The following is a 26,621-nucleotide window of genomic DNA, read 5'->3' as shown; positions in this document are numbered from 1 at the left end:
ACCGTGAGGCCTGCTGCAGGGCTGAGCTCCGCGGACACGCCCAAAGCCTGGCAGGGCCTGGCCGCAGGACGCCCCAGCCACGGACAGCTGTCGAGGCGCAGCAGTGACCTAATAAATAAGCCTCTCGTGGAGACGACGCGGCACGCTCCCTTCTGAAGAACAAGCCCGGCGCACAGAAGCGGGGTGGGTGTCTGGGACGGGGTGGGGGCGTCATCTGTAAAGTGCTTGTCGGAGTCGGGGGGAGTCGGGGCCCCAGTCTGGCCCGCGGCTGCTTCTCTGGGGGCGGGCGGTGGGCAGGGCATGGCATGCGGTTTCCAAGGACGTGGGCGTCGCGGTCACGGTGGAGGCCCCTTCGCCAGGAGCGGACCCCACAGGACAGGGCCGCCGTGGCCGCGGCACACGCACGCGCGCACACACACAGCGCAGCGGCGCGCCCACTGGCCGCGTGGACGGCCGGCAGGGACACGCACCGGCGCCGCCTCTGCAGCCAGCGCGCTCACGCGGCCGACAGAAAGGGGAAGAAGAAGAAGTCGAAGGCGAAGCGGAGGGCACCCTGCACGGCGCTGCGCCAGTCGCGCTCGATCTTCACGTGCCGCCGGGCGGGCGAGAGCTGCGCCATGCAGTTGAGGCAGCTGATGGCCTTGAGCTCGAAGACGGGCCACTTGCTGCCCAGGCGGCCCTCAAGGACGGTGCTGAACTCGACCAGGCTGCCCTGGCGCAGGTGCAGCAGCACGTCCCGGAACTCACTGCTGGCCCGCAGCACGATGTCCTTGGTGACGTCGTCGTCCTCGGGGCCGCGGCTGCCGTTGGCGCCGCTGAAGGGCATGCCCACCGTGATCTCGAACTTGTAGCGGTCAAACTTCTTGATGTGGCAGGGGTGCTTGGCCAGCTGCTTGAGGCGGCAGAGCTCCTCCTCGGCCGTGGAGGCCTGGCCGGGGCTGCAGGCCGGGTAGGCCTCGCCGTACAGGCAGCGCATCCAGTCGCCGATGAAGAGCGGCAGCATGTTGATGGCTGACTCGGCGCTGTTGTCGATCTCCGTCACCCGCACGTACTTGAAGCGGCCTGTCCACGTGACACGGTGGCCCTCCAGGTGGCTGCACAGGATCTGTGTGCGCGCCATGTTGGTCTCCTTCCAGGCCCGCGGGCCGCACAGAAAGCTGTACTGCGGCCAGGTCAGCGTGGAGTTGTAGACCTTCATGCCCTCCGACCGGTACACGTAGAACCAGCAGAACAGCACGATGGCCGTGATCCACACCAGGATGAGCTTGACCAGGGAGCTGCGCGACAGGGACTTGACCATCCCCACCAGGGAGAAGTTGGCCTTGGTCCACCAGCGGAACAGCAGGGGCACGCTGCAGACCGCCAGGGTGACGGCGATCTTGGTGAGCTCCAGCGACGCGAACCAGCCGGCGAACTGCACCAGGCCCACCAGCGCCAGGCCGGCCACCAGGACAGGGAGCGCGAAGAGGAAGAGGAAGTAGCCGATGGAGGCACGGACCAGCCCCAGGCCGGTGGACTCGAGCAGGAGGACCACTGACAGCTCGCACCACATGAAGCAGACCAGGTAGGGGACCAGGTAGCAGTAGGAGCCCTTGAAATTTCTCAGCTGGGCCATGCGGAAGAAGAGGTAGAGCAGGTAGACGTAGAGCAGGCAGGGCACGCTGACGTTCAGGACCACGAAGTGGCCGACGGGCATGGTGAAGAAGGTCTGGCCCAGGAACTTCAGGTAGGGCCAGTCGAAGGGCAGGGTGGGCAGCAGGGACAGCAGGCCGGCGGCCACCTCGGTCACCAGCGCCCTCCGCGTGTAGGGCTCGGCGCAGGTGCTCAGGCTCATGTAGCTGGTGATGGTGAAGAAGACGGACACGACGGCCAGCTCCGAGCAGGGCACGCAGTCCTTGCTGGCCACGGGGAAGGAGAAGATGACGAAGAAGACGGACAGCAGGAAGTGGACGTAGGGCTCCAGGTGGTTCCAGCCGAAGTTCACCTCGGCTTGCTCCACGTCCAGGTTGGGCTCGAAGCGCAGCAGCAGCCCGGTGAGGGCGCGGAAGCTCTCCCAGGCCTTGCTGTCCTGGAAGACCTTGAGGGTGCAGATGACCATGGAGGTGAAGGCCAGGTAGAACACGACCAGGGGCACGAAGAAGGCAAAGAAGTCGATGGTCAGGTTGCTGATGATGAAGAAGAAGACCAGGGCATTGATGTGGTGGGTGGGCACGATGGTGGACAGCCAGTGCATGCCCGCGCGGGAGGCCACATCGATCAGGTACTCCTTGATCTCCATGATGGCGTGCAGCGGGTACTTGGCCACCTGGGAGGGTGCAGAGGTGAGACAGCATTGGGGCCAGGCCGGGGACCCGTTGGGCTCCTCTCCAGACTCCTCACCCCCGCGCTCTGGGCAGAGTGGATGGCAACCTGCCGGTGTCCCCAGCTGAGCCCTGCTCTGAGGGGCCCGACCAGCCGCGCTGCCCTGTCCGCACAGGACACCCTGCCCTGCCCTGCCGTCCCCCGAGTCTCTCCTCGGCTCCGCTGGTCATGCCTCTGAGCACAGGGTGGCCCTAGGGAACGCCAGCCTGCGCGGGCATGCCCAGGGCTTCCAGACTGCGAGCGCGCGCTGGGGCTTGAGCCTGCTCCGCGCGGTGAGGTTGCTGCACAGGACCCGTGCGCGGCACAGGTCTGCTAGGCTAGTCCCTGTGCGGGGTCTGGCCGTGGCAGCACAGCCGCAGACACCCAGACACCGGCCTAGATGTCCCTCTGTGTGCAGCCAGCCCGGCGCCCGCGGGGCCAGGAGGAGCCTGCTCTGAAACCTGAGGCCCTGCCGTGATGCTCACAGCCACATGCCCGTTCCCTGCACCCACCCCAGCCCGACCCTGGACGGCAGCCTGGTCTGACCCTCCACACCCCCGGGCCCGTGAGGTGCCCTCCAGCCGCCTCCTGTCCCTCTGCGCCCACCAGCCGACCCGCCCTGCCTCTGCTGAACATGCGCAGCCCACGCATGTCCTGCAGGAGCCGCAACACGGCCTGGGGGTTCCTCGCTGACTGCGGCCCTGGCGGACATCTCAGACCACACTTGCGGCCACACTAGTCTCTGCAGGGGGAGGCAGGATCATGAACCCGACCCTGAGCTGAGCCTCGGGGGGCAGCTCTGAGAGGACAGTGGGGTCACATCCACCTGCACCCCAAGTCTCAGCCACCAGCCAGGTCCACATGGCTGTGCCCCCGTGGGTGCCCAGTGTGTGGGGGCACAGGGCGTGGCCCGCCCACCTTCAGGCGCAGTGGCAGGTCCTCGGGGCTCTTCCCAGCGAGCTCGTCGTCCTCGTCATCCTGCAGGAACAGGTTGGTGGGGACGATGCCCTTGGCGTACTTCTTGGTGAGCTCCACGAAGTCGTCCAGGGCGATGTAGCTCTTGGCTGAGCACAGGAAGAAGGCGAGGGTCAGATGCAGGCTCTGGCTGGGGGTGGTGAGGCAGGATGCGCCCTTGGCGAGCTGGGGGAAGACCCACCCCCTGCCCCACCCATTCCCAGGCAGACCACCCATGGCCGCCTGCCTGCTCCGCCTCCTCGCCTTGGGACGTGTGCTCCCTTCGGCCATGGCTGCACCCCTCCGCCCAGCTCCTCAAGCCTGGGGGCAGCTCAAATGCCCTCCACGGGCCCCACCAGACAGCATCTCTCGGGGAATCCTGGCTTCAGGGATTCCCTGCTGACTGGCTGTCCCCCAAGCCCTGTTCCCTGCTGTTTCACGCACTCCTTCCTGGGGCCCACTGCGCACTGGGCTTTTCTGAGCACTGGGAAATGCCTGGAATGTGGAGCAAAGCCCAGTAGCGCCAGCCCAGGCTTGGAGACCAAAACTTGCAGAATGGGGCTGGACTCCTGCCAAGCTGCCTCCACCAGGGAGCCCCCATGGGGCGGCAGAGGGCCGGGAGGCGCAGTAAGCCAGCTCACACACTGGTCCCAAGCCAAGCAGGACCCCAAGGCCAGGCAGGCCCTACTGTGCTGCCCTTTAGAGGCATTTCGGGAGGCCGCCTGGGGGCGAGGCATGTTCTGGGCTCTGGGACACACTGGCCCGGCCAGGAGGACAGCGCCCAGGGAGCAGTGGTTACGGGAGACAGGCAGCAGGGGCAGGCGCACAGGTGGCCATGCGGTGGGGACCATGATGTTGGCGTGACCATGACAACCGGAGTGGTGGAGCGTGGGTTGGACACCAGGGGCCGTGCGGCATGTTGGTGGCTGAGCTCTGGGGTGGTGGGTGGCGTTTTGGCCACTGAGGCAGTGAGAGCGACGCAGCTGTGCGTGTGGACAGAGGCGCGGCCGAAGCGCAGCATCCTGGGCAGTGGGGAACCACGTGGGGCACCCACAGGGAGGGGCCAGGTGGCAGCAGGACCGGGGAGCATGGCCTGCAGGCAGGGAGGGAGGTGGGGGGCCGTGTGGACAGGTCAGAGGTGGACCTGGCAGATGGGCTGGGGTCACCAGTGAGGAGCAGCTACTCTGGTGGGGTGACAAGGGGGAGTCAAGATGGTAAGAACACACAGCCCTTTCTCGGAGTTTCGAAGCGGGCAGGGGAGCGGGCAGCTGATGGGAACGGAGGGTCAGGAGGGGCCTTTCCTGTGTGGCGCGAGGGAAAGAAGTACGCCCCCGAAACTGCAGGGAATGGTCGTGTGGAAGGGCGCAACGCGGGGCTGTGGCCTTGGGGCAGAGGCAGCAGCCCCGGTGGAGGTGACCGCAGACCTGTCTGCCCGCGGTCACAAGGCCCAGGGAGTTCTGACGTGGTCGGTCCTGAGCCCCTGGTGCAGGGGCAGAGCTGCCCCCTTGCCCGTCATGCCCCCTGCCCCAGCTTTCTCACTGTCATGCACGCTCCATCGTGTCTTCCCTCCACAGCTGACACTCCTGCTGGGCCCCACTGACACCCCAGCCCACAGCCCCAGAGGTACCGGGGTGACCCCTGCGCCCCGGCTGGCCTGGTGCCGAGGGTGGGCGGCACGGCTGAGGGCCCACTACTCACACTCACTGCTGACCAATCGCTCCAGCACCCGCCTCTGCTTCTGCAGGGACTTGGGGACAGGGCCTGGCTGTGCCCCTCCATCTGCGGAAGACAGAGTGGGTCAGGGTCAAGGAGCTGGCAGCTGCCCCTTCATCCAGCAACGCCCAGAGACCACCCATGTGCTCCTGCATGCCCCCACCTCTGGGGGCCACTGGGCCCATCTGGGCAGTGACCTTGAGCCTCCCGTCCCCAGGGTGCCCTGGCGCCCCACCCCCGCCGGCACAGCGCACTGGGCACACGGCACTCTGGTCGGCGCCACCCGTCCCCAAGCACCTTGACTGCATGGGCCCTTGGCATGACTCCCCTGGAACAAGACTGCGCTCCCGGGGCAGGGCCAGGGCTCCCTGGATCTCCAGCCCGCTGCAGTGAGTGAGCAACCTGCAGGGCTGAAATGCTCTGCCCTTCTGCCAACACCCTGCCGCATCGGGCAAGCACTGAGCGGCTCTTCCCAATGCAGTGCCAGGCCTGTGCGGGGCATCAGGCAGGAGCAGGACGAGACACGTGACAGAGGTGGGCCCAGGCCAAAGGAGTGGCCAGCTGGAACTGCCCAGTTGGGGTGGGGGTTGGTGGGGCCTGGGCTGGGCTGTGGCTGCTGAGTATCTCTGGGGCTCCACAGGGGGCCACTCTGACCCCCAGGCTCATGGCCACATCTGCTGCTCCCAGCTGCCCACCCCGACCAGATCAGAGGAATCCCTGGGAGCAAGAGAGACAGCGCTGAATGGGGGCCTGACCCGGGACCCCAGAGGGGGCAGAGGTGTTGGTCAGGGGGTTCCAGCCCTTTGCATCTACCCCAGAGAAAGGAGGGGTGGGGATCCTCTCTGTTCTGAACAACTGGAGGCAGGCAACCAGGGGTCATGGAGAAGCCAGGTGGACCTTGGCCACAAAGCCAAGGACACCTGCTCTGTCCAACGCGTCTTTCCTGCTGGTCGCCTGTGTGCTCTCGGGAAAACTTATCAGAAGTGGGGGCAGGGACAAGGCCCGCCTTGGGGGATTTCAGGGGGCACAGTGGCTGGTGGCCCTGGAGCTTCCAGATGTCGGAGCTGGGCCCCTGGGTGCATGTGTCCCCTGCCCAACTTTGCCCCCTCAGGAGGACGCGCCGAGAATGCCCATGGCTCTGCCTGTGGGCAGCAGGGGACAAGCCCAAAGGTCGAGGGAGAAGTGAACTAGGAAGGAGCAGCTGCTGGGCGCCCAGAGGACAGCAGAGCCAGGGCTCAGGCCTGCCTAGAAGGGACCCCAAACACAGGGGGATTCTGGGACCCCAGGAAGGACCTCACTTGGCCTTACAGGAGACCTGTGAAGCCCCACAAGGCCATTAGGGGCTTCTGTTACTCTCCACGGGGAACCCCATCCCCAATCCCAACATGACAGCCCGTGGGGTGCCCTGGGTGGGGCAGTGCCCGGCGCCCGCCACGTACCATGCTCGTTGACCTGCCCCACGTTCTCCAGCAGCTCTGACACGGCCACCTGCTGCTTCTTCTTGGGGTTGAGCTTCCAGTACATGACCAGCGCCGCCTTGCGCACGGCGCGCTCCAGGTCGGTCTCGGAGGAGAGCTGCTTCACCTCCGGCTCGTTCTCAGAGGTAATGCCTGGGGGACGGGGCGTCAGGGCCTCGGGCCTGGCCTCGAAGTTGCCCTCATGTGTGTGTATGAGAGCGCGTGTGCGTGTATGTGCAGCCTGGGCCTGGCAGGCACCACTGGACAAGAGCAGACAGGGACACGAGGGCCAGCAGTGCCTTCCACAGACACTGAGGACACACGGGACTGAGAACCCTCCCTCCCTCCCCCCCTCCGTCTCCCCTGAGCACATGCTGCTCTCCCCCACCCCTCCCCCGCCCCGTTGGCAGGGGGAGAAACCATGGCCGGAGCTGCCCTGGCTGCCCAGGACGGGGGTCAGAGGCGGAGCAGGCCCAGAGCCATGTTCTCACAGTGAGGCCCCTGCTGGACACAGCGGCAGCCTGCGAGTGCGGTGCTGAGATGGCCGTCGGGACAGGCCCTTCCTGAAGAAGCCGGCTGCTCTGGAGGGGCCGGTGCAGGGCGACAAGCAGCCCAGCAGCCGGGAATCAGCAGGCCCCTCCCGGGGGCGGGAAGACAGCACAGGGGGCTGGACCTGACGTTGAGAAGGCACTGGGCTCCTCCGGGCCCTCCAGGTGTGCAGCTGGTCTCCAAGGCTGTGGGCCGGTGGCCCCGCTCCCTCCAGCGCCGCCTCGGCTTCCCACGGGCAGGCTGACCCTGCGCTGGCGCGGGCTCCTCAGGCACAGCGGGCGGGAGCCCGGAGGTGTTTGCAGATGCCACACACGCTAGGGGTTGGCTGGGCCTGCTAACTGCCCCCGTCATACCCCAGAAAGCGTCTCGAGGACAAAGCCGCCCAGAAACCACCACTTCCCGCTGCGTGACCGCGTCAGGCGCCCTGCGGCCCAGGTCCGGTTGGTGTCCCTCAGCAAGCGGCACCGAGCCCCTCTGGACTCACCTTTTCTGTCTGCCAGGCAGCGGCGAAGAAGCTTGACGGCCTCGCGCCGGCCCTGCTTGGCGGCCAGGACCAGCCAGTCCACCGCGGTGCAGTTGTTGAGTTCCTCGTCCCCGGCGGCCGCCAGCTGCAGGTAGTGCCGCCCCACCTGCAGGCCAGGCCGCTTACCAGCGGGCTCCCTCGCCCAGGTCCCACACACCTGCTCCCCACAGCCAGATAGCCTCGGGCTTCCACAGCCTTCTCCCGTCCGCCCCCCCCCCCATCCCCATCCCCCAGGCCAAGCAGAGGTGGTGAGAATCGGGTCCTGCTGGGCATCTACACTGGGCCAGCCTGCCTGACCGCCAGGGCGCTGCTCCTCACGGGGCAGGGCGGGGGCGGGCACCACGGACAGGCGGGGAGCAGGGAAGGCGTCCCAGGGGAGGGGTGCCCAAGACCAGGCATGGGTGGGAGATGGGAGGTGGACCGTCCCAAGGGTGGCAGAGAGGACAGTGTCACAGAGGGGCCACAGCCATGGGCTCCCTGAGCCCCGCTGTGACAGCACCAACTCCTCCAGGCCCGCATGTGGGCGCCACGGACCTCACCTCTGTCTGCGCCTTGGGGTCCCCGGCCTTGGCCTTCTCCAGCACATCTTCAAAGGGGGTTTCCACGTCTCCTCTCGTGGGCCCTTGGGCAGAGAACACAAGCAACCGGAACATCACGGGGGTCCTTGTCACCTGCCAGAGGAGTGGAGCAGGACCGGGCTCCAGACGCGAGGCAGCTCCCCGCAGTCAACCCAGGTCGGGGACACGGGAGCAGATGTGGAGAATGTGCTGGATGCTGCCTCGTGGGCCACCCTGGAAGAGAGCGAGTCCCACTTCAAGGAGGTTTGCGGCAGCAGCTCCATCCTTCAGGGTGGGAGGCTGGGGGAACCCTGGCTCTCCCCACTGCCCCTACCTCGCTGAGCTGACCAGTCAGGGCAGCTACACTCAGGCCTGCTTCAGCTGGGGCTCTAGAAAGATCTAAGGCTCGGGCTTAAAGAAAGACTGGGACACACACACCACAGAGAGGTGGTGACAGCTTGGAGGGGCCGGGACTTCTCACCGGACCTCACGGCCAGGCACAGGGGCACCGCGCTCCCTGCAGTAGTCACACAGTGCACGCGCCCCCTGGTCCTTGGGGACCTCGTGAGCAGTGGCTCTGGGCCAGGACATCCGTCCCTTCCCCGGCAGCCGGAACGAACCTGGTGCTTCCGGAACAAGCACCCCGTACACCTCTCTCTGGCTGCCGCCACACACCCTCGGGCCCTGGAAGGTGCTCTCTGGACTTGAGCTCAGCCCCCAGGGCCGGGATCTCGAAGCCTGCAGGCTGAGCCAGGGCCCTCCCGTGGGCTGGCTGGGAAGATGCACACGTGGAGAAATCTGAGCCCCAAAGTGCTGTGTGACCCCGCAAGAGGCATTTTCAATCCATCAGGACGGCCCAGGAAGAACGAGGCCCCCTGCGTTAGGGGACGGGGCCAGACTGGGCTTTCCCGAAACCGGAGTTTCCTTTTGTCCCCGATTCCATTTCGGGGGCTGACCCCAGGCCACAGTGGTTACTTCCGGGTGCGCCCCCAAGCCACCTCTCCCGGGTGCACAATGCTTCCCGCGACAAACTGAATTCACAAGTCCGCATTCTGCTTGTTCTGTTTTTAAAACCAGAATATAGAAGATTGCAAACATACGTCTGCTGGCTGAAAAGATGATTCTTGTCCGTGATTAATTTTTCACAGAAGTTATTCATAGTCTGATATTTCAAGACGTCGCCCGACACACGGGTCTCCTAGAACACGTGGAGCTTCTTGATTTCACACACCCCCCCCCCCCCCGTGGCACCAGCACATACAGCTCCGCGGCCACTCGGCAGCTCCGCTCGCGCTGCAGGCCGGTCGGAGGGTCTGGCCTTTTCCCAGCAGGCACCTGCCCCAAGGTCAAGGGCAACACCCGGCAGCTTCACCTCAACACCAGTGAGAAGCCTCCAGAGACCGGCCGAGCCGCAGACAGGGGACCACACGGCAGCCCCGCAGGCGGTCCAGGCAGCCAGACCCTGCGATCCTGCCCCATCGCCACTTCCCCAGCCGGGGGGCGGGGAGTTGGCTGCTGAGCCCGTCTCCCCCGGGACTTCCTCGCCTGAAAACGTGGAGGAGGTGAGCTAGCATGGACACGGACCCTTGTGGTCGCCTTTGGGAGTTTAACGATGCTCATCGCCCCTCTGCTGGACACACAGACGAGGTCACTCCTTAAAAATGACCCCAAAAGCCACGGCTGGGCAGTGCTCATGCAGCTCAGCAGGCCCAGACTTGGGGCTGGCCCCAGGACCCCCTCACGGGCGCCTGCCCCTGGGGGTGGGGCCAGAGCATATCCGCTCAGACTCTTACCCGAGACACTGGACAGCACCCCAGGGCCATTCTGCGTCCCAGCCCTGGCCCCTGCCCGCGGCCTTCAGGCATCCAGGGCTGGGCCACCATCCCGGGGTCAGGGGTCAGGCCCTGGCCTGTACAGTGGCCTCAGAGTCAGAGCAGAACGACAGGTCTCTGAGGGAGATGTGGAAACCAGGACAGGCGTGTTTCCGCGCAAGCAGGGCCTGTGTGCTGCCCAGGCCAGCTGCTCCCTCCGAGCCCGGAGAGCTCCGTAGCGCTGCCGTGAGGTGTGCCGTGGACAGCAGGCTCGGGCACCTGGGTGCCAGGCATGCAGCAGCTGGCCACTGGGGCAGGTCTGCCTCAGTCCTCGTCTGCATGTGGAGCGACAGCAGCACGCCCCGCACAGGCTGCGGGGTCAGACTTGGCCATGGGAGCCCTGAGGGAAGGCCCACGCACAGCAGGTGCTCGTGGGGGCTGGGGTGTTGCCTGGCTGAGCAGTCACCCCAGGCAGCGGCCGAGGGGAGCCAGGGGAGGCCAGCGTGGCAACGGAGGCTGGGGCTTCTTCACTGGGGCAGACCCCGCAGAGCCTGCGAGCAGGCTCATGGAGGAGTGCGGAAAGCACCCGGACACGCTCGCGCATACACCCCATCTGCTCATGCGCACATGTGTGGCGCTAGTCCCCGGGGCGACACACACACCAGGTCCCAGCAGCGGTGGGGCAGGAGGAACCTGGGGCTGGGAGCCCTGTGCAACCTTCGTGCAGGCAGCACAGGGCGCACCGCAGCTGCTACCAGGCCAGGCAGCCCATGGGGACGAGGAGACCTGGACGCCACACATGTCCCGACCCAGCATGTCTCCACACGCCCCGGGGCCTGAGGAACGCCCCCAAAATGCCCAGGCACCATGCTGCCCTAGAGGGCACACAGCTGAGGTCACCAGCCCAGCCGAGAGCCGCACCTTGGTCTCAAAGGCCCTTCCTGGACCTCAGGGCTCCTACGCATGAGAAAGAGCAAGTCCGTGGGCAGTCCTGCTGTGGGAGCCGGGCCGAGCCAGTCCCGGAGAACCAGCTGGGGCCAGCCAACGGGCGGGGTGAGCTGAGGGGCAGGGCCGGCCGAGGGCTCCCGATTGCCTGCCTCAGTCCCAAGGAGGCCACAGTGAGCGCCTGGAGCAGCACCAGCCTTGCAGTGAGCCGGGCAGCAGAGCTCACAGCCAAGCACATGAGATGCATGGACGGCTGGGCCAGCCCTGCGCCCACAGCAGCACGCGCACAGGCACAGGCACACGCTTCCTGCTGTGGGCGGAGGTCAGATGGTGTAAGAGGAACAGCCTCGAGAGGATTAGGATTCTACGAGCTCAGGGCATGTTATGGGCAGAGGAGACCTTGCAGCAAAGGGGTGGTGGGCAAATGTGGGGGCAGACTTGGAAGACACAGAATGGTCTCGTGTGCAGAAGAGGGGCAGGGAACCCGAGAAGGGAAGTGGCAAGGCTTCCCCACCCAGGAAGGTCCGAGCCTGTCCCAACAGGGCAGTGGGGCGGGAGCACCCAGCCTCCCTGGGCCCGGGAGCTCCACCTGTCACTGGGCCAACGGCCCCGACTCTGCCCAGGCTTGGGCCGCGAGGATAAAGCAGATGACACAGAAGCGCGGTCAACCACCAGAAGCCCACGCCAAGCCGTCACTCACAGGGAAGTGAGGACACCAGCTGTTCCACCCAAACTCCCAGCCAGGGCCTGCTCCTCCCTCTCCAGCATCCGGGGAGCTCACCGTGAGCTGGGGCATTTCCAGCTACGACCCGAGAGCAGGAAGGCGCCGGGCAAACAAGGCCAGCTCCTTCCCGCGGTGTCTCGACTGCAGGCGGGACACGGCACGCGCCCCGGCCCCTGGCCCCCAGCCCTCCTGCCCTCACCACCTCGCCCGGGAGGCCGGGCTCCCCCTGGCCCAGCCCTACCCCAGGCCACTACCTCTCCTCCCCTGGGTTAATTCCTGCAGAAAGCAGCTTCCTGTCTCCCAGCCTAGGTCAGAGCCACCTCTGTGCTCCCCAGATCCTGTGCTTCCTTCTGCCCCCTGGAATGCAGACTCCCTGGGGGTGAGGGCCAGGTCTGCCTCCCTTTTGCCTGCTCCCCCGCCCCACTGTGGCCACTCTGGGTCAGTAAGCAGCAGATGGACAGAGGATGGACCAAGCCCCAGTGCCTTCCCCCAACGCCTGCAAAGCAGCCGGCTCAGGACCACTTGTCCCTGCCCATCCGCCTCACACCATCTCACCCTTGCCCCGAGAGGCACATTCTGGGAAGGACTAGGGGAGCAGAAACCCGAGGAAGCCAGCGAGGGAGCTGGGAGGACCCTCAGCAGCGAGGCTGAGGATGGAGCACGGTGGCCCAGAGGATGGCGGGGGCCGGGGCTGGGAGCAGGGACGTCCTCAGGGGGCAGCTGGTCCCTACGGAGAGAGGCCATAGGGGCCCCGAAGAGGCTGGGTAACTGGGGTTCCCAGACCCAACACAGCTGCCTGAACAAACAGCCCCATGAGGCACGGGGTGGCGGGCAGGGGCTTCTGCGATGCTGGGGGGAAGGGGGCGGGGAAGTACGCCCCTCTGCAGAGCGCCCGGTGCAAGCCGCCTGCCAGTCAGGTCTGCGCCGGTCGGAGCTGGAGCCATTTCATCAGAAATAAGGAAACTCGGCAGCCGAGCGGGAACCCGGAGCAAGGCCGGAGCCCAGGGGAGAGCTGAAGGCCCAGGGCGGTGTGTGGGCGCTCGGTGGCAGGGGAAGCCCCGGCAGGGGGCACTTGGGCGTCCCTGGCCTGTGCCAGGACCTGGGTGCTCTCCCTGCACCCAGAACCAGCCCCGGCCTGGGCTGAGGACAGTTGCAGGCCCGCCCCTTACCTGTTCCAGCCACTCTTTCCCGGCTCCTGGCACGCTGGGCCCGAGGCCCAGCTGGGGCAGCTGCACCTCCCATGGGTAGTCCAGGTCCAGCCTGGGAGCCGGGAGCTCGGGGCACCTCGCTCTTCTGCTCCACTGAGGCCGTGGCGTTGAGCCGGGAGCGGGCCTGGGGCTGTGGTGGTGGCGGAGTCTGCGGGCCGGAGGGGCTTGGAGCAGGCGCGCTGGAGTCCATCCTGCCAGCGAGAAGAGCGAGGGTCAGCTCGACAGGTGCTCCACTAGGGCCCTCACATCCGAGGGTCTGAGGCCCTGCCTCAGCAGGGAAGAGCCGCGGGCCCTGGGCTCAGGTGTCCTTGTCTGAGAGGTGTAGATCATGGACTGTCCACGGGACAAAAGAGCTGGCTGTGGGCAGCTGCGTGGTGGCCCCAAATGAAGGGGGGGGCCTGGAAAAGGGGTCTTTTCAGATATAATTTAGGATCTTGAGATGAGACCATCCTGAATTGGGGGACCCTCTGTCCAAGGCTGGAGTCTTACAAGAAAAGGAGGGGACTGAGAGAAAGACAAGTCTGCATGGAGAGGGGGCGGTGCAGCTGCCGGCCAGGGGCCTGAGGGCCAGTGGACAGGCGACGGCGGTCATCGCTCGGAGGGGAGCCCCGGGCCAGCTGCCTACACCCTGACCTTGGCCCTCAGCTCTAGCGGTGCTGCCGCGCCTTTCTGCCGTGAGAGCCAGCACAGCCCTGGTCCCTTCAGGGGCCCCAGACGCCAGCGCAGCGCAGGGAGCGCAAGCGAGGTGTGGGTGAAAAGAGGAGGCAAGGGGATCTGGGAGGCTGCGGGGGCCAGGCAAGGCCAGAGAGCGTGGGCTACCTCTGAGCACCCAGACCAGGCACCAAGCCCGGCCCGACGGGCGTTTCTGGAGACCTGGGCCGGGCCCCAGGGCCGCACGCCACGCCTGCCCACCAGCTCCAAAAGGCTCCAATCGGATCTGCGCCCCGCAGAGCCCTGCAGATTGCATCTGAACATTCCTTCCTCGGGGGAGCTGAGGCCTTACTCGCAAACATCCCTGTGGGCGCAGGCTCGGTCAAGCCACAGACTCGGCCGGGAAATCAGACCCGGCGCTCCTGCTGTTTCCGAGCTCCGGGCTTCCAGGAACCAGACCAAGAGGCGCTTTTGCGCACCCACAGTCAGAGAGCGGTCACGCGGTGGCTGTGGCGGAGGCCGCCGGGCGACTGGGCGCACAGAGCCCAGGGGGCAGGGGCCCCACCGGAGACCACCGAAGCCGGCCAGGGCCACCGTGCAGGAATGGCAGAGGGCACCCCCCAGAGCGGCGCCCTGTCCCTGGAGACGGCGCAACAGGCGTGGGTCTGGGGTGTGTGGTGCTCGGCGCGCACCAGGCTTCCCCCGGGCTCCTCCCGGCCCGTGAGGAGGCCTCTGCTGTTCCACTGCTGGTGCAGATGGAGAAACGGCCCCTCCTCCCGCCCAGCCCCTCGCGCAAACGAGGAAACGGGTCCAGGAAGGGAGGCCACGCAGCTCCTGGTGTCGAAGCTGCATTCAAACCCCGAGCTCTGCGAGCTGGTCTCTGATAAAGGGGGCTTCCAAAGTCAGGGCACTGCCTGCCTCCGCAACCCAAGCCCAGAACACCTGCTCCTCCCAGCCCCCCCGCCTGCACCTGCTGACCTCAGGCCTTTGCTCCAGAGAGCCCCTTCCGGGTGGCCCTGCTCTCCCTCCCCAGTCCGCGCTGGACACAGCTCAGGTCCAGGGCTCCCCGCCCCCTCCCGGCTGCCTCTGCCAAGCCTGCCTCCCTCCCCTGCCCTCAGGGTTTCTCTCTACCAGGGCCCTCTGTGCCAGAGGCGGGCTGGGGGTTCCGCCTTCCCTGCCTCCCCCTCTAACAGGAGACCTGGTCAGGAGGGACAGCCCTGTCCCTGGGCAACAGGCGCAGATGACCACCAGAGGCAGCCTGGGGAGAGCGTCCCATCGCCACCTCTTACCACCGGCTGCTCAGCCCAGCCGTGGCTCAGCAGCCCCGTCTGTGAGACGGGGTAACAGCGGCCAGGTGAAGTTATACAGCACTGAAAAGAAGCACATTCTGAGGAAAAACACCTTCTAACAGAAGATTCAGGAAAACAGAGGTTCCCGCCGGCCCAGGGCGAAGTGCTGCGCGTGCCGTGGAAGAGTAAAAACGCGGCAGTTTAAAGCAAAGCCTCTGGTGAGCAAGCCTGCGCGGAGGAGGGGAGCAGCTCTCAGGTCCCCCAGATCTGGTCAAGGCCTTCCGGGATCAAAGGGCTGGTTATTTTAAAACAAACCAAGTGAGTCACGGGGTGGCTCGGTGGCTCGCCTGGTGGGGACCAGGAGTCCGGCCCCTCCCCCGCTGGTGCAGCTCCGCTCCCTCCGGGACATGGGGCGCCCTGGAGGCAGGGGCCGCGTCCCAGCACTTGGGAATGGCCTGGCGCGGGAGGGCCAACGTCCCCGGTGCCCTTGAGGCCGCCTGGCCTCAGGAGGAAAGCGGGTCACCCCATCCTGCCGTGTGACCCCGAGCCAGTGGCTCTCAAGCCCAAGCCAGGGCAGCAACAGCATAATCCACCCTCCTGCTGCCTGGACGGGCCCAGCCCGCCCCACCTGCCGCCTGGCGGCCGAGTGTGGGGGCTGGGGGGACGTCACGAGTGAGATCCAAAAAGCCGGGCGGCCGCATTCTTTCCACGTGAGAACCAGGCACATTTTTATCCCATCCAGATGCAAACCGCCAGCCCCAGGGAGCTCAGCTGAGGGGCTGCCACCCTGCTGGGCCGGGGGACCGCAGTCTACCAAGACTCAGGCCGAAGGACAGGAGGGGACCCCGCTCCCTGAAGCCTGGCTTGGGCCGCCCCCCCGCTGCTGTCCCGGGGGCTAGCTTTTAGGGGTACCCACCCTCTGACCAGAGCCTTCACCGCCTGGGCCCCAGGCAGGGGGAGAACCGGGGAGCCCATAGGTGCCCAGGACACCCCAGAGCGCCCATCGCAGCCCTAGTTTCCGGCACCACGCAGGGAGGGAGGCCGCCAGGAAGGTTCCAGCCCCACGCGGGCTGCGGGCCACGGCCTTGTACAGGGCGTTAGCGACCAGCGGGGGTCTGCAGAGCACTGCTGCGTGGGACTGAAAGTGGCAAGAGCGGTCATCCTGGGTCTGCTTAGGACGAAAACAAAATCCACCTGCACAGAGAGATGGAGGGATGCCCCCAACTGTTAACACCGCCCGCCTCCGGGAGAAGGGGTGACAGTGGTTTTTCTTTTTCAAAATGTAGTTCCCGATTTTCTGCAATGAACATGCAAGGTTTGGGGAGTTCAACAGAATGTTATTTTAAACCCCAATCTTGACTGAGCCCTGAGGGAGCGGGGCCTGGGGTAGGGGGGAGTCCCAGGGTCTCGGGCCCCTGTTCTGAGCTGGCCCTGCCCGACCAGCCCCCACTCGGAGCTGCTCCTCAAGGCAAGGGCACAAAGCCCTGGAGACTCCCCGCTACCTATTTTTGCCCCAGAGAATGACAGGCCAAAGCAAGAGACATTTCAGCTCTAGCCAGGGTGCCAGGTTCACAGAACAAAGAGGAACTAAGCTGGGAATGCCCCGGGCAGTGACCAGGGTCGGCCACGAGTTGCCTCCCTGACCCAGTCTCCATCTGCTGTGAGCCTGGCTGGGGGGCATCGGACCTGGCCTGTGGGCACACCCTGTGCCAGGCGGGGCCTCCCTGCCCTGGAGATGGTTGGCACAGGCCGGCCTTAGGTCTGGAGGGGAAAGATCCCGAGCAGAGAACCAAGTCGCAGCAGCACCTGGGGCTTCGCGCACAGGAGGGGCCTCACTCAGCCGCAGCCAAGGACAGAGCAGGGGTTCTGGAAGAGGAGGCCTGAGCCAGCCTGCAGGACAGCAGGTGAGGGCAGGCCAGGGAGGGGAAGACCGGCCGGGAGAAAAGGCAGTGGCGTAGGAAAGGCAGGCGGCTGCGCAGCGAGGCTGGGGAAGGGGCACCGAAGAGAGAAGGGGCCGAGTGGGCGGCCGGGAGCTGGACGTGGAGGGCAGAGGGTGGTGGTTAAGGAACCCTTGGGCTGTGGGGGACAGACCAGGGAGAGGAGGGTGGGGCCGGGCAGCTAAGCAGAGACAGCAGGAGCCTGGCCCAGGGCTGGCGTCTGAGCGCTCGGGGCCAGGAGGACAGCACACCAAGTGACCGTGGTGGTGGCTGGGGCCACGGGGTGCCGCTTTCTGGGGGGAGGGGGGCAGGAGATCCCCTGACATTATGATTCTTCTTACCCCCACTGAGGGACTGTCCCTCAGTGCAGATATTTCTGGGGTCCCGGACTGAGCTGGGTCCCCTCTGAAAACAAGCCAAGGCCTGCCCAGCGCCGGCCTGTGTGGAGGGCTGTCCATGCTCCCTGGGGAACCCTCAGATGCGTCCCCCAGGGGGCGGGAGGACGAAGGAGCAGGTGGCCAAGGGGCCAGGAGCCTCCAGCTAAATCCCGGGGCAGAGGCCGGGAGACTCACTGCCCCGAGACAAAGGGGAGCAGGAGGGACAGTGGGACGTTTGGCCCTGGCTGGGGCTGGCTGGGAGGGGGCCCTGGGTCTGGTCCTACCTGGGGGGCTCCTACCTGGGGGGTCCTACCTGGGGGGCCAGAGCCTGAAAGGAGGGCCCTCCGGCAGAGGGAAAGCCCGGCCCGAGGCCGCAGGCCCGGCCACTGCCCGAGGGGGGCGGGGACGAGGCGTCCATCGGGCTCTGCCCCACCAGCTGCATCATCCCGGCAGGTGACCGCCCCGCGGAGCCGGGCCGCGGCGTCCAGCGGCTCCAGAGGCTGCAGAGTTAGTGGCGGCCGAGCCGCCCCCGGGGTTCTAACCATGGGGGGGGGGAGATGGGGGGGACACGGCCCCGTCACACCCCGAGGGCCGGGCCGGGCGGCTCCGCAGAAGCTTCAGCTACAGAAACTGAAGTTACTGCCGGGCAGGGCGGGGCTCCCCGGTGGGCGCCCCGGGGCCGGGGGAGCGAGGTTCCCGGCGGGCGCCCCGGGGCCGGGGGAGCGGGGTTCCCCGCGGGCGCCCCGGGGCCGGGGGAGCGGGGTTCCCGGCGGGCGCCCCGGGGCCGGGGGAGCGGGGTTCCCGGCGGGCGCCCCGGGGCCGGGGGAGCGGGGTTCCCGGCGGGCGCCCCGGGGCCGGGGGAGCGGGGTTCCCGGCGGGCGCCCCGGGGCCGGGGGAGCGGGGTTCCCGGCGGGCGCCCCGGGGCCGGGGGAGCGGGGTTCCCGGCGGGCGCCCCGGGGCCGGGGGAGCGGGGTTCCCGGCGGGCGCCCCGGGGCCGGCGCCGCTGGAGCTCGAGGGGGCCGGGCGCTCGGGCCGCCTCCCGGCCGCAGCGGGTTTCGGGCGAATCTCGCCGGCGGGACGGGGCTGGCCGCGACGGCGCCCCCAGCCTCCCGGCGCCGCGGCCGAAGGGCCGCCCCGAGTCCCGAGCCGGCCCGACGGGCCCCGGGGTGGCGGGGCGGGCGGGCCCCGGGGCCCAGGTCTTGGGGCGCCTGCGGCGACGCCGGGCAGCTCGCGGGGAGCCTGAGGCGAGGCGCGCTCCCGGCCTCCCGCCCGCCCCCGGCCCGGAGTACTCACCCGCCCGAGGGGCCGAGCCCGCCCGGGAGCTGCGCGGGGCGGGCGGCGCCGGGCCGGGGCGGCGGGGAGCGGCTGCGCGGCGGCCGTGGGAGCGCGGGGCGCGGCCAGGGCGCGGGGGCGGGGCGGGGCGGGGCGGGGCGGGGCCGCCGGCCGCGCTCCACTCCCGACGCGGCCCGGGGGACGCGGCGCGGGCTCGAACCTCTGAGCGGCCGGCGGCCCCGTCCATCACGGCGCTCTTCCGCCAATCAAGACGCGCCTCGCCGTGCTACGGCCCACTCGTCCCCTGCGCCGCCCCGCCGGCCCGGAGCGAAAAGTTCCGAACGCACTCGGGCCCGCCCCCTCCCGGCCCCGCCCCTCCCGCCCCGGCCCCCGCCCCGGCCCGGCCCCGCCCCTCCCGCCCCCGGCCCCGCCCCCAGGCCCTGCCCCCAGGCCCTCCGCGGCCCGGGCGCGCCCTCCCGCAGTCCCGCCCCAGGGGCCAGGGCGCGGCCCGCGGGGCGACAGGTGGTGGGATCCCGGCCCGGCCCGCGGCCTCCCGCCCTCCTCCCTGGCCCAGAACCAGCCTCAGGACTTGCGATCGCTGCTTCGCGCTGCGCAGCCCGTGGAGCGCCTGCCAGCCCGGGAGGTCTTCCCCGGCCGGACACCCGCGCAGCCCGCGCTGCGAATGCTCGAGCCACGTGCAGCGGTCGCTGCCCGCAGGTGCTGCGGGCGCAGGCAAGACTCCCTGCTAGCCCTGGCTGCTGCAGGCCCCCGCTGCTGCAGGCCCCCGCTGGTGCATGGTGCAGGCCCCCGCTGGTGCAGGCCCCCGCTGCTGTAGGCCCCCGCTGGTGCATGGGGCAGGCCCCCGCTGCTGCAGGCCCCCGCTGCTGCAGGCCCCCATTGGTGCAGGCCCCCGCTGCTGCAGGCCCGGGCAGCTGGGAGACCCTCCCCTCCCTCCTAGCCCGCCCCGCTCCCGCAGGCTGGCGCGGGTGGGCACGCGGGCCTGTCCTGAGGCAGCTCTGGGAACGGCCGGCTGGAGCCCAGGGACGCCCGCTGTCTCCTCTACTCTGGTCCTCGCAGCCACCGGAGGAAAAACCTGCCCCGGGTTGTCACTGCAGGACTGGCTTCCAGGCGATGTCACCAAACTGTGGCGGAGCTTGCAGATGGCCTTGGAGAGCAGCTCTATCCACTGGTCACACAGTCCCCGGGGCTTTTTCAGAGTTGCGGGGTTCAGATTGGCCACCTTTCCCCCCCCCTCACCCTGCATCTGACAGTGGGAGCTCCCAGAGGGTGAAGGAGGGGCATGGCCGGCCCAGGGTGGGCGGAGGGCGCTTTCACATGGAGGTGTTGCTCCTCACCCAGTGACTGACCCAGTGATGCAGGTGGTATTGGCTTATTTTTTTTAAAAAGATTTATTTATTTATGCATACAAGAGCTGGGGTACAGGCCAGAAGTGGGGGACGTGAGAGGATTCACCAGAGACAGAGTGGGGAGCAGAGCAGGGGGATCTACTGAAATCCACTGCAGAGGGGAGCAGCGGGGAGACAGGAGAGGGCTGCTGCACCATGTGGGTAGCTCCCTGGCCGGGGATCGAACTCCTGCTGCAGTGGCTGTGGACAGCTTCACAGTGCTGTGCTTAACCCTTTGACCGACCAGGGAAGCCCCATAGGCTTATTTTTACTGATGAGAAAACTGAGGCTCAGACACAGGCAGTTATTTGCATAAAGTCACACAGAGCTCCTTCCCGCCAGAGATCAGTGACAGAAGGCGCGGAGAGTTACAACAGTAGAAGGGGGAGAAACCGTTCCAATACTATTACTCTTCACATTTTTGGGTGCATGAAGGTTGATAAAAGCCCCTCCCCCTAAAAAATCACTGAACATGAGTGACTATTTCATCAGAGTGAAGACCTGGAGTTAGAACTCCCCTTTTGTTGCGTGGTTGGCTTACCTTTCCCAAGATGGTGAATGAAAAAGTGATCGCTCAAAATTTGCACTTCCATGGTGACTTGCAAATGTGGGCATTTTGTGTTTCTTAATTTGGAAACATCCTCTCTCTCTCTCTCTCTCTCTCTCTCTCTCTCTCTCTCTCTTTCTTTCTCTCTCTCTTATTTATTTACTGGGCTCTTGGAGGTTCTTTGGAAACCAGTGAAAGGAGTGTCTCTGATTTCCAGCCCACCCTCTCTTCCCCCCTCCCCTCTTCCAGCGTGGAGGTGGGGTCCTCTCTGGACGGCTCCCCCAGCCCAGGGTGGGCACCAGCAGCCCTCGCGAGGCCCAGAGCCCAGAGGCCGCCAGCTCCTCAGCAGCTTTGCCAGTCTGTTCACCACATCCCACAGGACATCAGCGGCTTGTCACCCGCCAAGCCCAGGCGTCCACCATGGCCTGGCCCTTCTGTACCCTGAACACACAACCACAGAGGCCAGGTTGTTCCCCAAGCCCTTTATGGGGACTCAGAAAGCAGAGGAAGAGGCGCGGATTGCACACTGCCTCCTGGGAGACCCGGGGAAAGAGACGATGGCCCTCTGTGAGCTGCTTAGGGCCCTCTGCCAACAGAGAAGGAGCTCACACAGTCATGGACCCAGAAAACCCACAGTCATCGGAAAATTCAGGATGAGAACCACTGAGGTGAGGAAAAACAGCAAATGGGATGTTAGTAGGGAGTAAATGCCTTATAATGGGAAAGAAAGCACATGAAATTCCCAGGAAGAGGACAGGCTGCTGGGCTGCTCCCAGGAGACACAGGGAGCCAGGGCAGGCGCGCCGGGCAGCTGGGGGAGAAACAGGGAAAGAAGCGCTGGCAGGAAGTGCCTGGGCTGAAGTCATGCGGACCCTGCCCAGTTCGAGCCAGAGTCCCCTGCGATGGGGTCCCCGTGCCCCTTCCAGCCCCTGCAACGACAGAATTTACCTGTCACGGGCAAAAGAAAATATCCAACCCGGCAGGCACAGCGTGAGGCCCCGGACAATCCTCTAGCCAGACATCCGGGCCAGTGGAGATTAGGAAACTGGCTGACCGGGAGGACAGGAGGCGGGGGTGGGTGAGCGCCACTCTTGCAAAATACAAGGTTGCTCTGCACATGCCTGGGCTTCTTCGTCCGGCCACTGCTGAGTAAGGATTCATGGAACATGGGCCACATCCCGCAAGGGAGCCCCGTAGTCACCTGGGAGTAAGACATAGAAGCAGATGTGGCAAAGCCAGGATAGAGAGAGAGCAAGGGCCGGAGTGGAGAAGTCGACACCCTGGGCTCAGCGCAGGGGCGGGAGGTCTGTGGGGTCTGCTTCGGGAGGGTGGGGAGGAGACTCCCGAGGGGGGCAGGCGTTACCTTTTATTTTTACTTGTCAGCAGGGAGAAAGTGGTGTAGCTGTGCCTGCCAGGAATTGGAAGTGTGACTAGTGGAAAGGGACCGGGGTGGAATGTGGGTGGAGCTGGGGTGAGCAAAGAGGCAAGAGTGAGGAATGGGGACAAAAAAGGAAAACACTTTCATAAAAGTAAACAAAATGAGATGGAATACATGAGACCAGGTGATCAGCTTTCCAGAGAACGGTGAGTCGTCTGAATTTCCCATCAAAAGCCGTTAAGATTAGAGTTAAAAAAATTCCAGTTAAGTGTCACAAGAAATGCACCAAAAAATACAAAGAGAAGTTCCAAGTGGATAGCATTTAATAATTGAAATAAAAACAACAAGAATGGGAAATTAATACTGCACCAAGAAGGATTCAAGGCAGAGAGTGTTCACAGGAACACAGCGGGATATCACGGCGCGGCGGCAGGTATAACCTGCAAAGATTCAGTCGTCACCAATCTGAGTATGCCAGAAAAGACAGCAGCTGTGACACCTACGTCTGTGCCTCACTTGGCTCGGCGTGGTACTCAGGCTTGCTCACACGCAAAATTGCTGTGATGTGGTTTTTTAGATGAGAGTACGAGTCGGTAGATTCGAGGTAAGCAATTATTATGTCAATGTAGGTGGGCTGTGTCTAATCAGTTGAAGCCTCAAGAGAAAAAGACTGAGCGCCTGTGAACAAGAAGGAATTCTGCCAGCAGGTGGCCTTCAGATTTGAACTGCTGCATCGACCCTTTCCTGGGTCTCTAGCCTGCTGGCCGGCCCCGCACACTTTGGACTTACCAACCAGTTCCACAATCACATGAGTCAATTCATTAAAATTTCTCCCTCTCTCTCCCTCTGTCTCCCCCTCTATTTCCTTTTACATGTGTGAGTAAGAGCGTTGCGTTGACAACACTGCACTGACACACGGGAGCTGTGGAGCAAGCTGTAGGATGCTGCTGAAAGAGCAAGATCCTGGCCTTTTTAGTCTTAGAATAGTCCTCCAGCGTCAGTTGTGTGGGGAGGGAGGCCAAAGAGAGAGGGAGGGGTGAGACTAGAAAATGTGCTCTGTCAGCTATGGTATCGGGGGTCTCGAATCTGTGCCCCAGGCACGTCTCATCTGCTTTATGACTCAGTATCAAGACTGAGATCAAGCTCTAGATCCCAGCCAGGGTTTCCATCTTATCCACAGGCGTCCACTGATCAGCTTCTGGGGTCCCTTGTCATACATCAGCCAACGAACCCCCAGGGTGACCAGACTTTCTGCTTGATGGACTAGAAAGGCACCTTGCAATGTTGGGCTCCTATAACCGATGGGCCGGGTGCTTCTGACCTTGTACAGGAATGCAGACCGCAGGTAACAAAAGTGGTGGCCGGACAGGCTGCTTAGGTTAGCAGGCCCACAGAACAGTATGTGTATATATGTGTGCGTACATGCATGTATGTGTGTGTATATGCATGTACGCACACATATATACACATACTGTTCTTTGGGCCTGCTAACCTAAGCGGCCTGTCTGGCCACACCTTTGTTACTTGTGGTCCGCAGGTAACAAGGCCACTATGTGGCCTTATGTATTGGTAGCCACGGGCGGCTGCCCCAGAGGGAGAATTTGTTACCACTGATGAAGTCAATGTCTCCCGCCATCACCCCCAAACGCTTGGCTTACATGGAGGTCGCTCCAGGCGTTGCTGAGTCCCTGGGCCTTGACGTCTGAGCAGAGCATCTGTCCACGATGAACAGAAATCTAAGTTTTGTTCTGTTGTTTTCTGCTCAAGGGAACAAGTTCCCTCTCCCACCCTCGCTGGGCTTTGTCACAACAGGGCAGGGCCTAGGGTGGCCATCGTTGAAGTGAGAGGGCGAGTTGCCCACCCCCGAAGGCCCGGAGGAAGTCAGAAGCCCACACCCAGGGGTGCTCACGCTCAGTCTCACTTCTACAGTTTCAGTTTCCTGAAGTCAATCTCTGTCCACAAGTGTTACATGCAATCCTGAGAGCTAGAGTGCCCAGGGAGCTGTTACTAGTGTTCTGTTATAGTTGTTATTAGTTATTGCTAAGCGCTTACTATGCCTTCTTTATAAATAAACTTTGTCAGAGGCATGGGTTTGTGGGGAGAACACACTCTATAAGGGTCAGGAAGGCTCCCCAGTTTCCGGCACCCCCGGGAGTCTAAGACGGGCCCCCACGGGCAGTCTCACAGTCCATCTGCCTCTTCATCTTCCCTCCACCCCCCCAGTAGTCAAAATTCCTTTAACTGTGGCCAGAGTTCTGTCTTCTCTAAAACATTCTCTAGCTGGAATGACACAGCATGAAGCCTTTTCAGATGGATTTTTTTGACTTCTGAGCCTGCCGCTAGGCTGTCTCATCTTTGCCTGCCTGGCCAGTGCCTCTCCTTTCATTGCTGAGGACACTCCGCTGGGTGGGTGGACCACAGCCTGTTGACCCACAGCCTGGTGATGTGCCAGAGGTGCTGATTCCACATTAGAGAGCTGCGCAGGCCTGAGCCAATCTCACCCACCGCTCTGAGTATCCACCCAGGACTCCCTGCACCCTGCAGCTGTCTGGAAGTCAGTGAGCAAACCTACAGGGAAGGCGCCAGCTGGGCGCCCGTGCACAGGGGACCAGCCAATCCAGGGCTCTGCCCATCCCCCCAGAAGCCAGCGCCACTCTGTAGTGTGGGTTGCTGCCCCGGGAGCTCATTCGGTGGGCACGGCCACCTGGGAGGGCTGCTACTCCAGGTGGAGACTCAGAGATGGAGAGGCCTGCCCGTGTCAGGCTGATGGCTCCCCGCCCTGCTGCAAAAACATACCACCCACAGCCCCCAGGTCTGAAACCAAGCCTGGGGCGGGAGTGCAGGTGGCTCTCAGGAAGATAAGAGTTGAGTCACTGAGGCCTCTTTTGAACAAACACCCCCGGGCGTGGGCTGCCAGCCTCCTCCACTGCCTTCTTGTGGGTGGGGGGCAGCCTCTCCCCTGAGTCCCTGCTGTCATCGTGACAAAGCCCAGAGTGGGTAGGAGAGGAACGTCTTGTTCCCTTGAGCAGGAAACAATAGAACAAAACTTAGGCTTACAACACTTAGGAAGTGTCACCAGGAGCTGAAAATTACCCAATTCAAAATCCTCCCCAGAACTTTGCAGACACCTGCCTGGCATGCAGCGATCAGAACTGCAGGGCACTCACTGAAGGCAGCGTAGTAGGGGGAGGTGGGGGGAGAAGCACTTTAGATAGTTGTAGGAGCAATTTGGATGGTTTAGCAAAAGAGATATTGTTTTTGACAATGGTTAGAAATATAAATTACCCAGAAAGCTTGCTGCGATCACAGATAATTGTTTTCCTTAAATTGTCGATACAATGGGACCTGTCACACATTTGCAACTTGCTCTGTGACTTGCCAAAGAACTTCTGGTAGGAGACAGGCGAGGAACCAGTGCAGGGTTGTCTGCTCCCTTACTTCGGCGCCATTGCTATGGGGGACACGAAATGCTGTGTGAACTAGTTTAATTTAAAATCTTTCATAAAGGAAATTGAATCTTGATGCTGTCCTCAGCCTGACTGCCTTTGTCTGCCTGACACCAGGGCTGCAGGCTGACCTGAACATTGTGGTTCACTCCCTGAGATGCCAAGACCAGGACTAGAGAAAAGATACTTCAGTGCGAAGAACATCAGTCCAAATCTACCCCCCTGCTTAAGAAAGGCAGCCAGGCCACAGAGGTTTTAAGGACCAGGACTGAGAACAAAGGAGTTAATCTGATTGGCTGAAAGGTGTGTAGGGATAAAGAACTGCACGCCTGGCTGATGTCCCGGGGCTGGTCACAGGCAGCTCATCCATGGAGAGGTAGAGAGGCCTTTTCTCAGCTCACTGGGTGTTGAATTTCTTCAGGTGGCTCCCCACCTTGGGGTAGCCCCTGCCTTCTATTTGTGTCTCTCAGTCGAGCGGCCTGGACCTGGGGCTCGGCTCAAGGCTGGTTGCTTCTTGCCGATGCCAACAGGGCGAGAACGAGGAAGCCCACCTAGGGGCGAGAATGAGGGCCTGCTGTTACCATCAGAACCACAACTGACTCAAGAACCGTTGAACTGAGAAAAACAACTCTGTTCCTCATCAAACCGGTTCCCCCCCAGCAAGCCCGGTTTCCCTCTCCCCACCCTATAAAAACCTGCCTTCCCCTGACAATGGGCACGACTTCACCGACCCCCACCTTGGGTCCGTGACTCTCGTCCGGGGGCGCAATAAAGTTTCCCCGCCTGTGAGAAAGTTGGCCTGGCTCTCCTTTTCTTTACTGTGCCAGCCCTTTCATCTGAGGCTGTTACAGGGCAGCCCAGATGCAAAACGGGTTGCCTGGCTGTGGGTCCTCACCCGCGCGCTTACAAGGGACTTATGAATAGTCCGCTGCGGCACGCACAAAAGGTTCATAAAAGGTTTATTTACAAGGGAAGGGGAAATGAGGAAATGTACAACTCAGGGAGAAAATAGGGAAATAAAGTCTTAAATGCGTCCTACCCGATCCGCCGACCTGGACACCCAAAGGCACTCTCAGAGCTGGCCGCGAGCCAAGAGCAGGGAAGCCAAAGGCACCCCCCACCCCAGACCCACATGTCTGGTTTTATACCAACCTGGCTGCTTAACTCCACCCACAGGTCCCAGCCACCTTCCCTTGGGTGGTGACGGGATTTGTCTTTCCCAGTGTCCTGATGGCTTTGGTCTGGAGTGGGGGTGGCGTCCACGAAGCCTGCGTGGAATTGGCTCAGGACATCCCTTCCCCTAGCAAGGCTGATACAGTTAGAAATGACCAGTCTCCAGGACAGGCATTAACAAACTTGTCTTTCCCCTGTTTCCTGACAGGTTTGTCTTTGATGGGCATTAACAAGAGGAATAGTTTGTCTTTTCCCCCATTTGTTGCAGTCTCCCCCTTGTTTGATAGATTTATCTCTCTGGCCCAGTCTCCCAGATGAGCATTCCTGCGCTTCAGGGAAGGGAAAGTCAAACACCAGCTATTGA

The 26,621-nt window shown here is 63.9% G+C and overlaps 1 protein-coding gene across 1 annotated transcript; it reads right to left on the bottom strand.

The window, feature by feature from the left end:
- Positions 1 to 496: 496 nt before the first annotated feature.
- Positions 497 to 12,971, bottom strand: WFS1 (wolframin ER transmembrane glycoprotein; the record flags this gene model as incomplete). Its single annotated transcript, XM_084234053.1, has 7 exons — positions 497 to 2,305; positions 3,259 to 3,404; positions 4,993 to 5,073; positions 6,447 to 6,617; positions 7,498 to 7,642; positions 8,076 to 8,158; positions 12,743 to 12,971. 7 exons carry the CDS (start codon positions 12,969 to 12,971, stop codon positions 497 to 499), a joined length of 2,664 nt encoding a protein of 887 aa, XP_084090179.1.
- Between the last annotated feature and the right edge of the window lie 13,650 nt (positions 12,972 to 26,621).

Source organism: Talpa europaea (assembly GCF_964194135.1).
Source record: "Talpa europaea genome assembly, chromosome: 5".
NCBI classification, from domain to species: Eukaryota; Metazoa; Chordata; class Mammalia; order Eulipotyphla; family Talpidae; genus Talpa; species Talpa europaea.
This window is presented reverse-complemented; position numbering and strand designations above follow the sequence as displayed.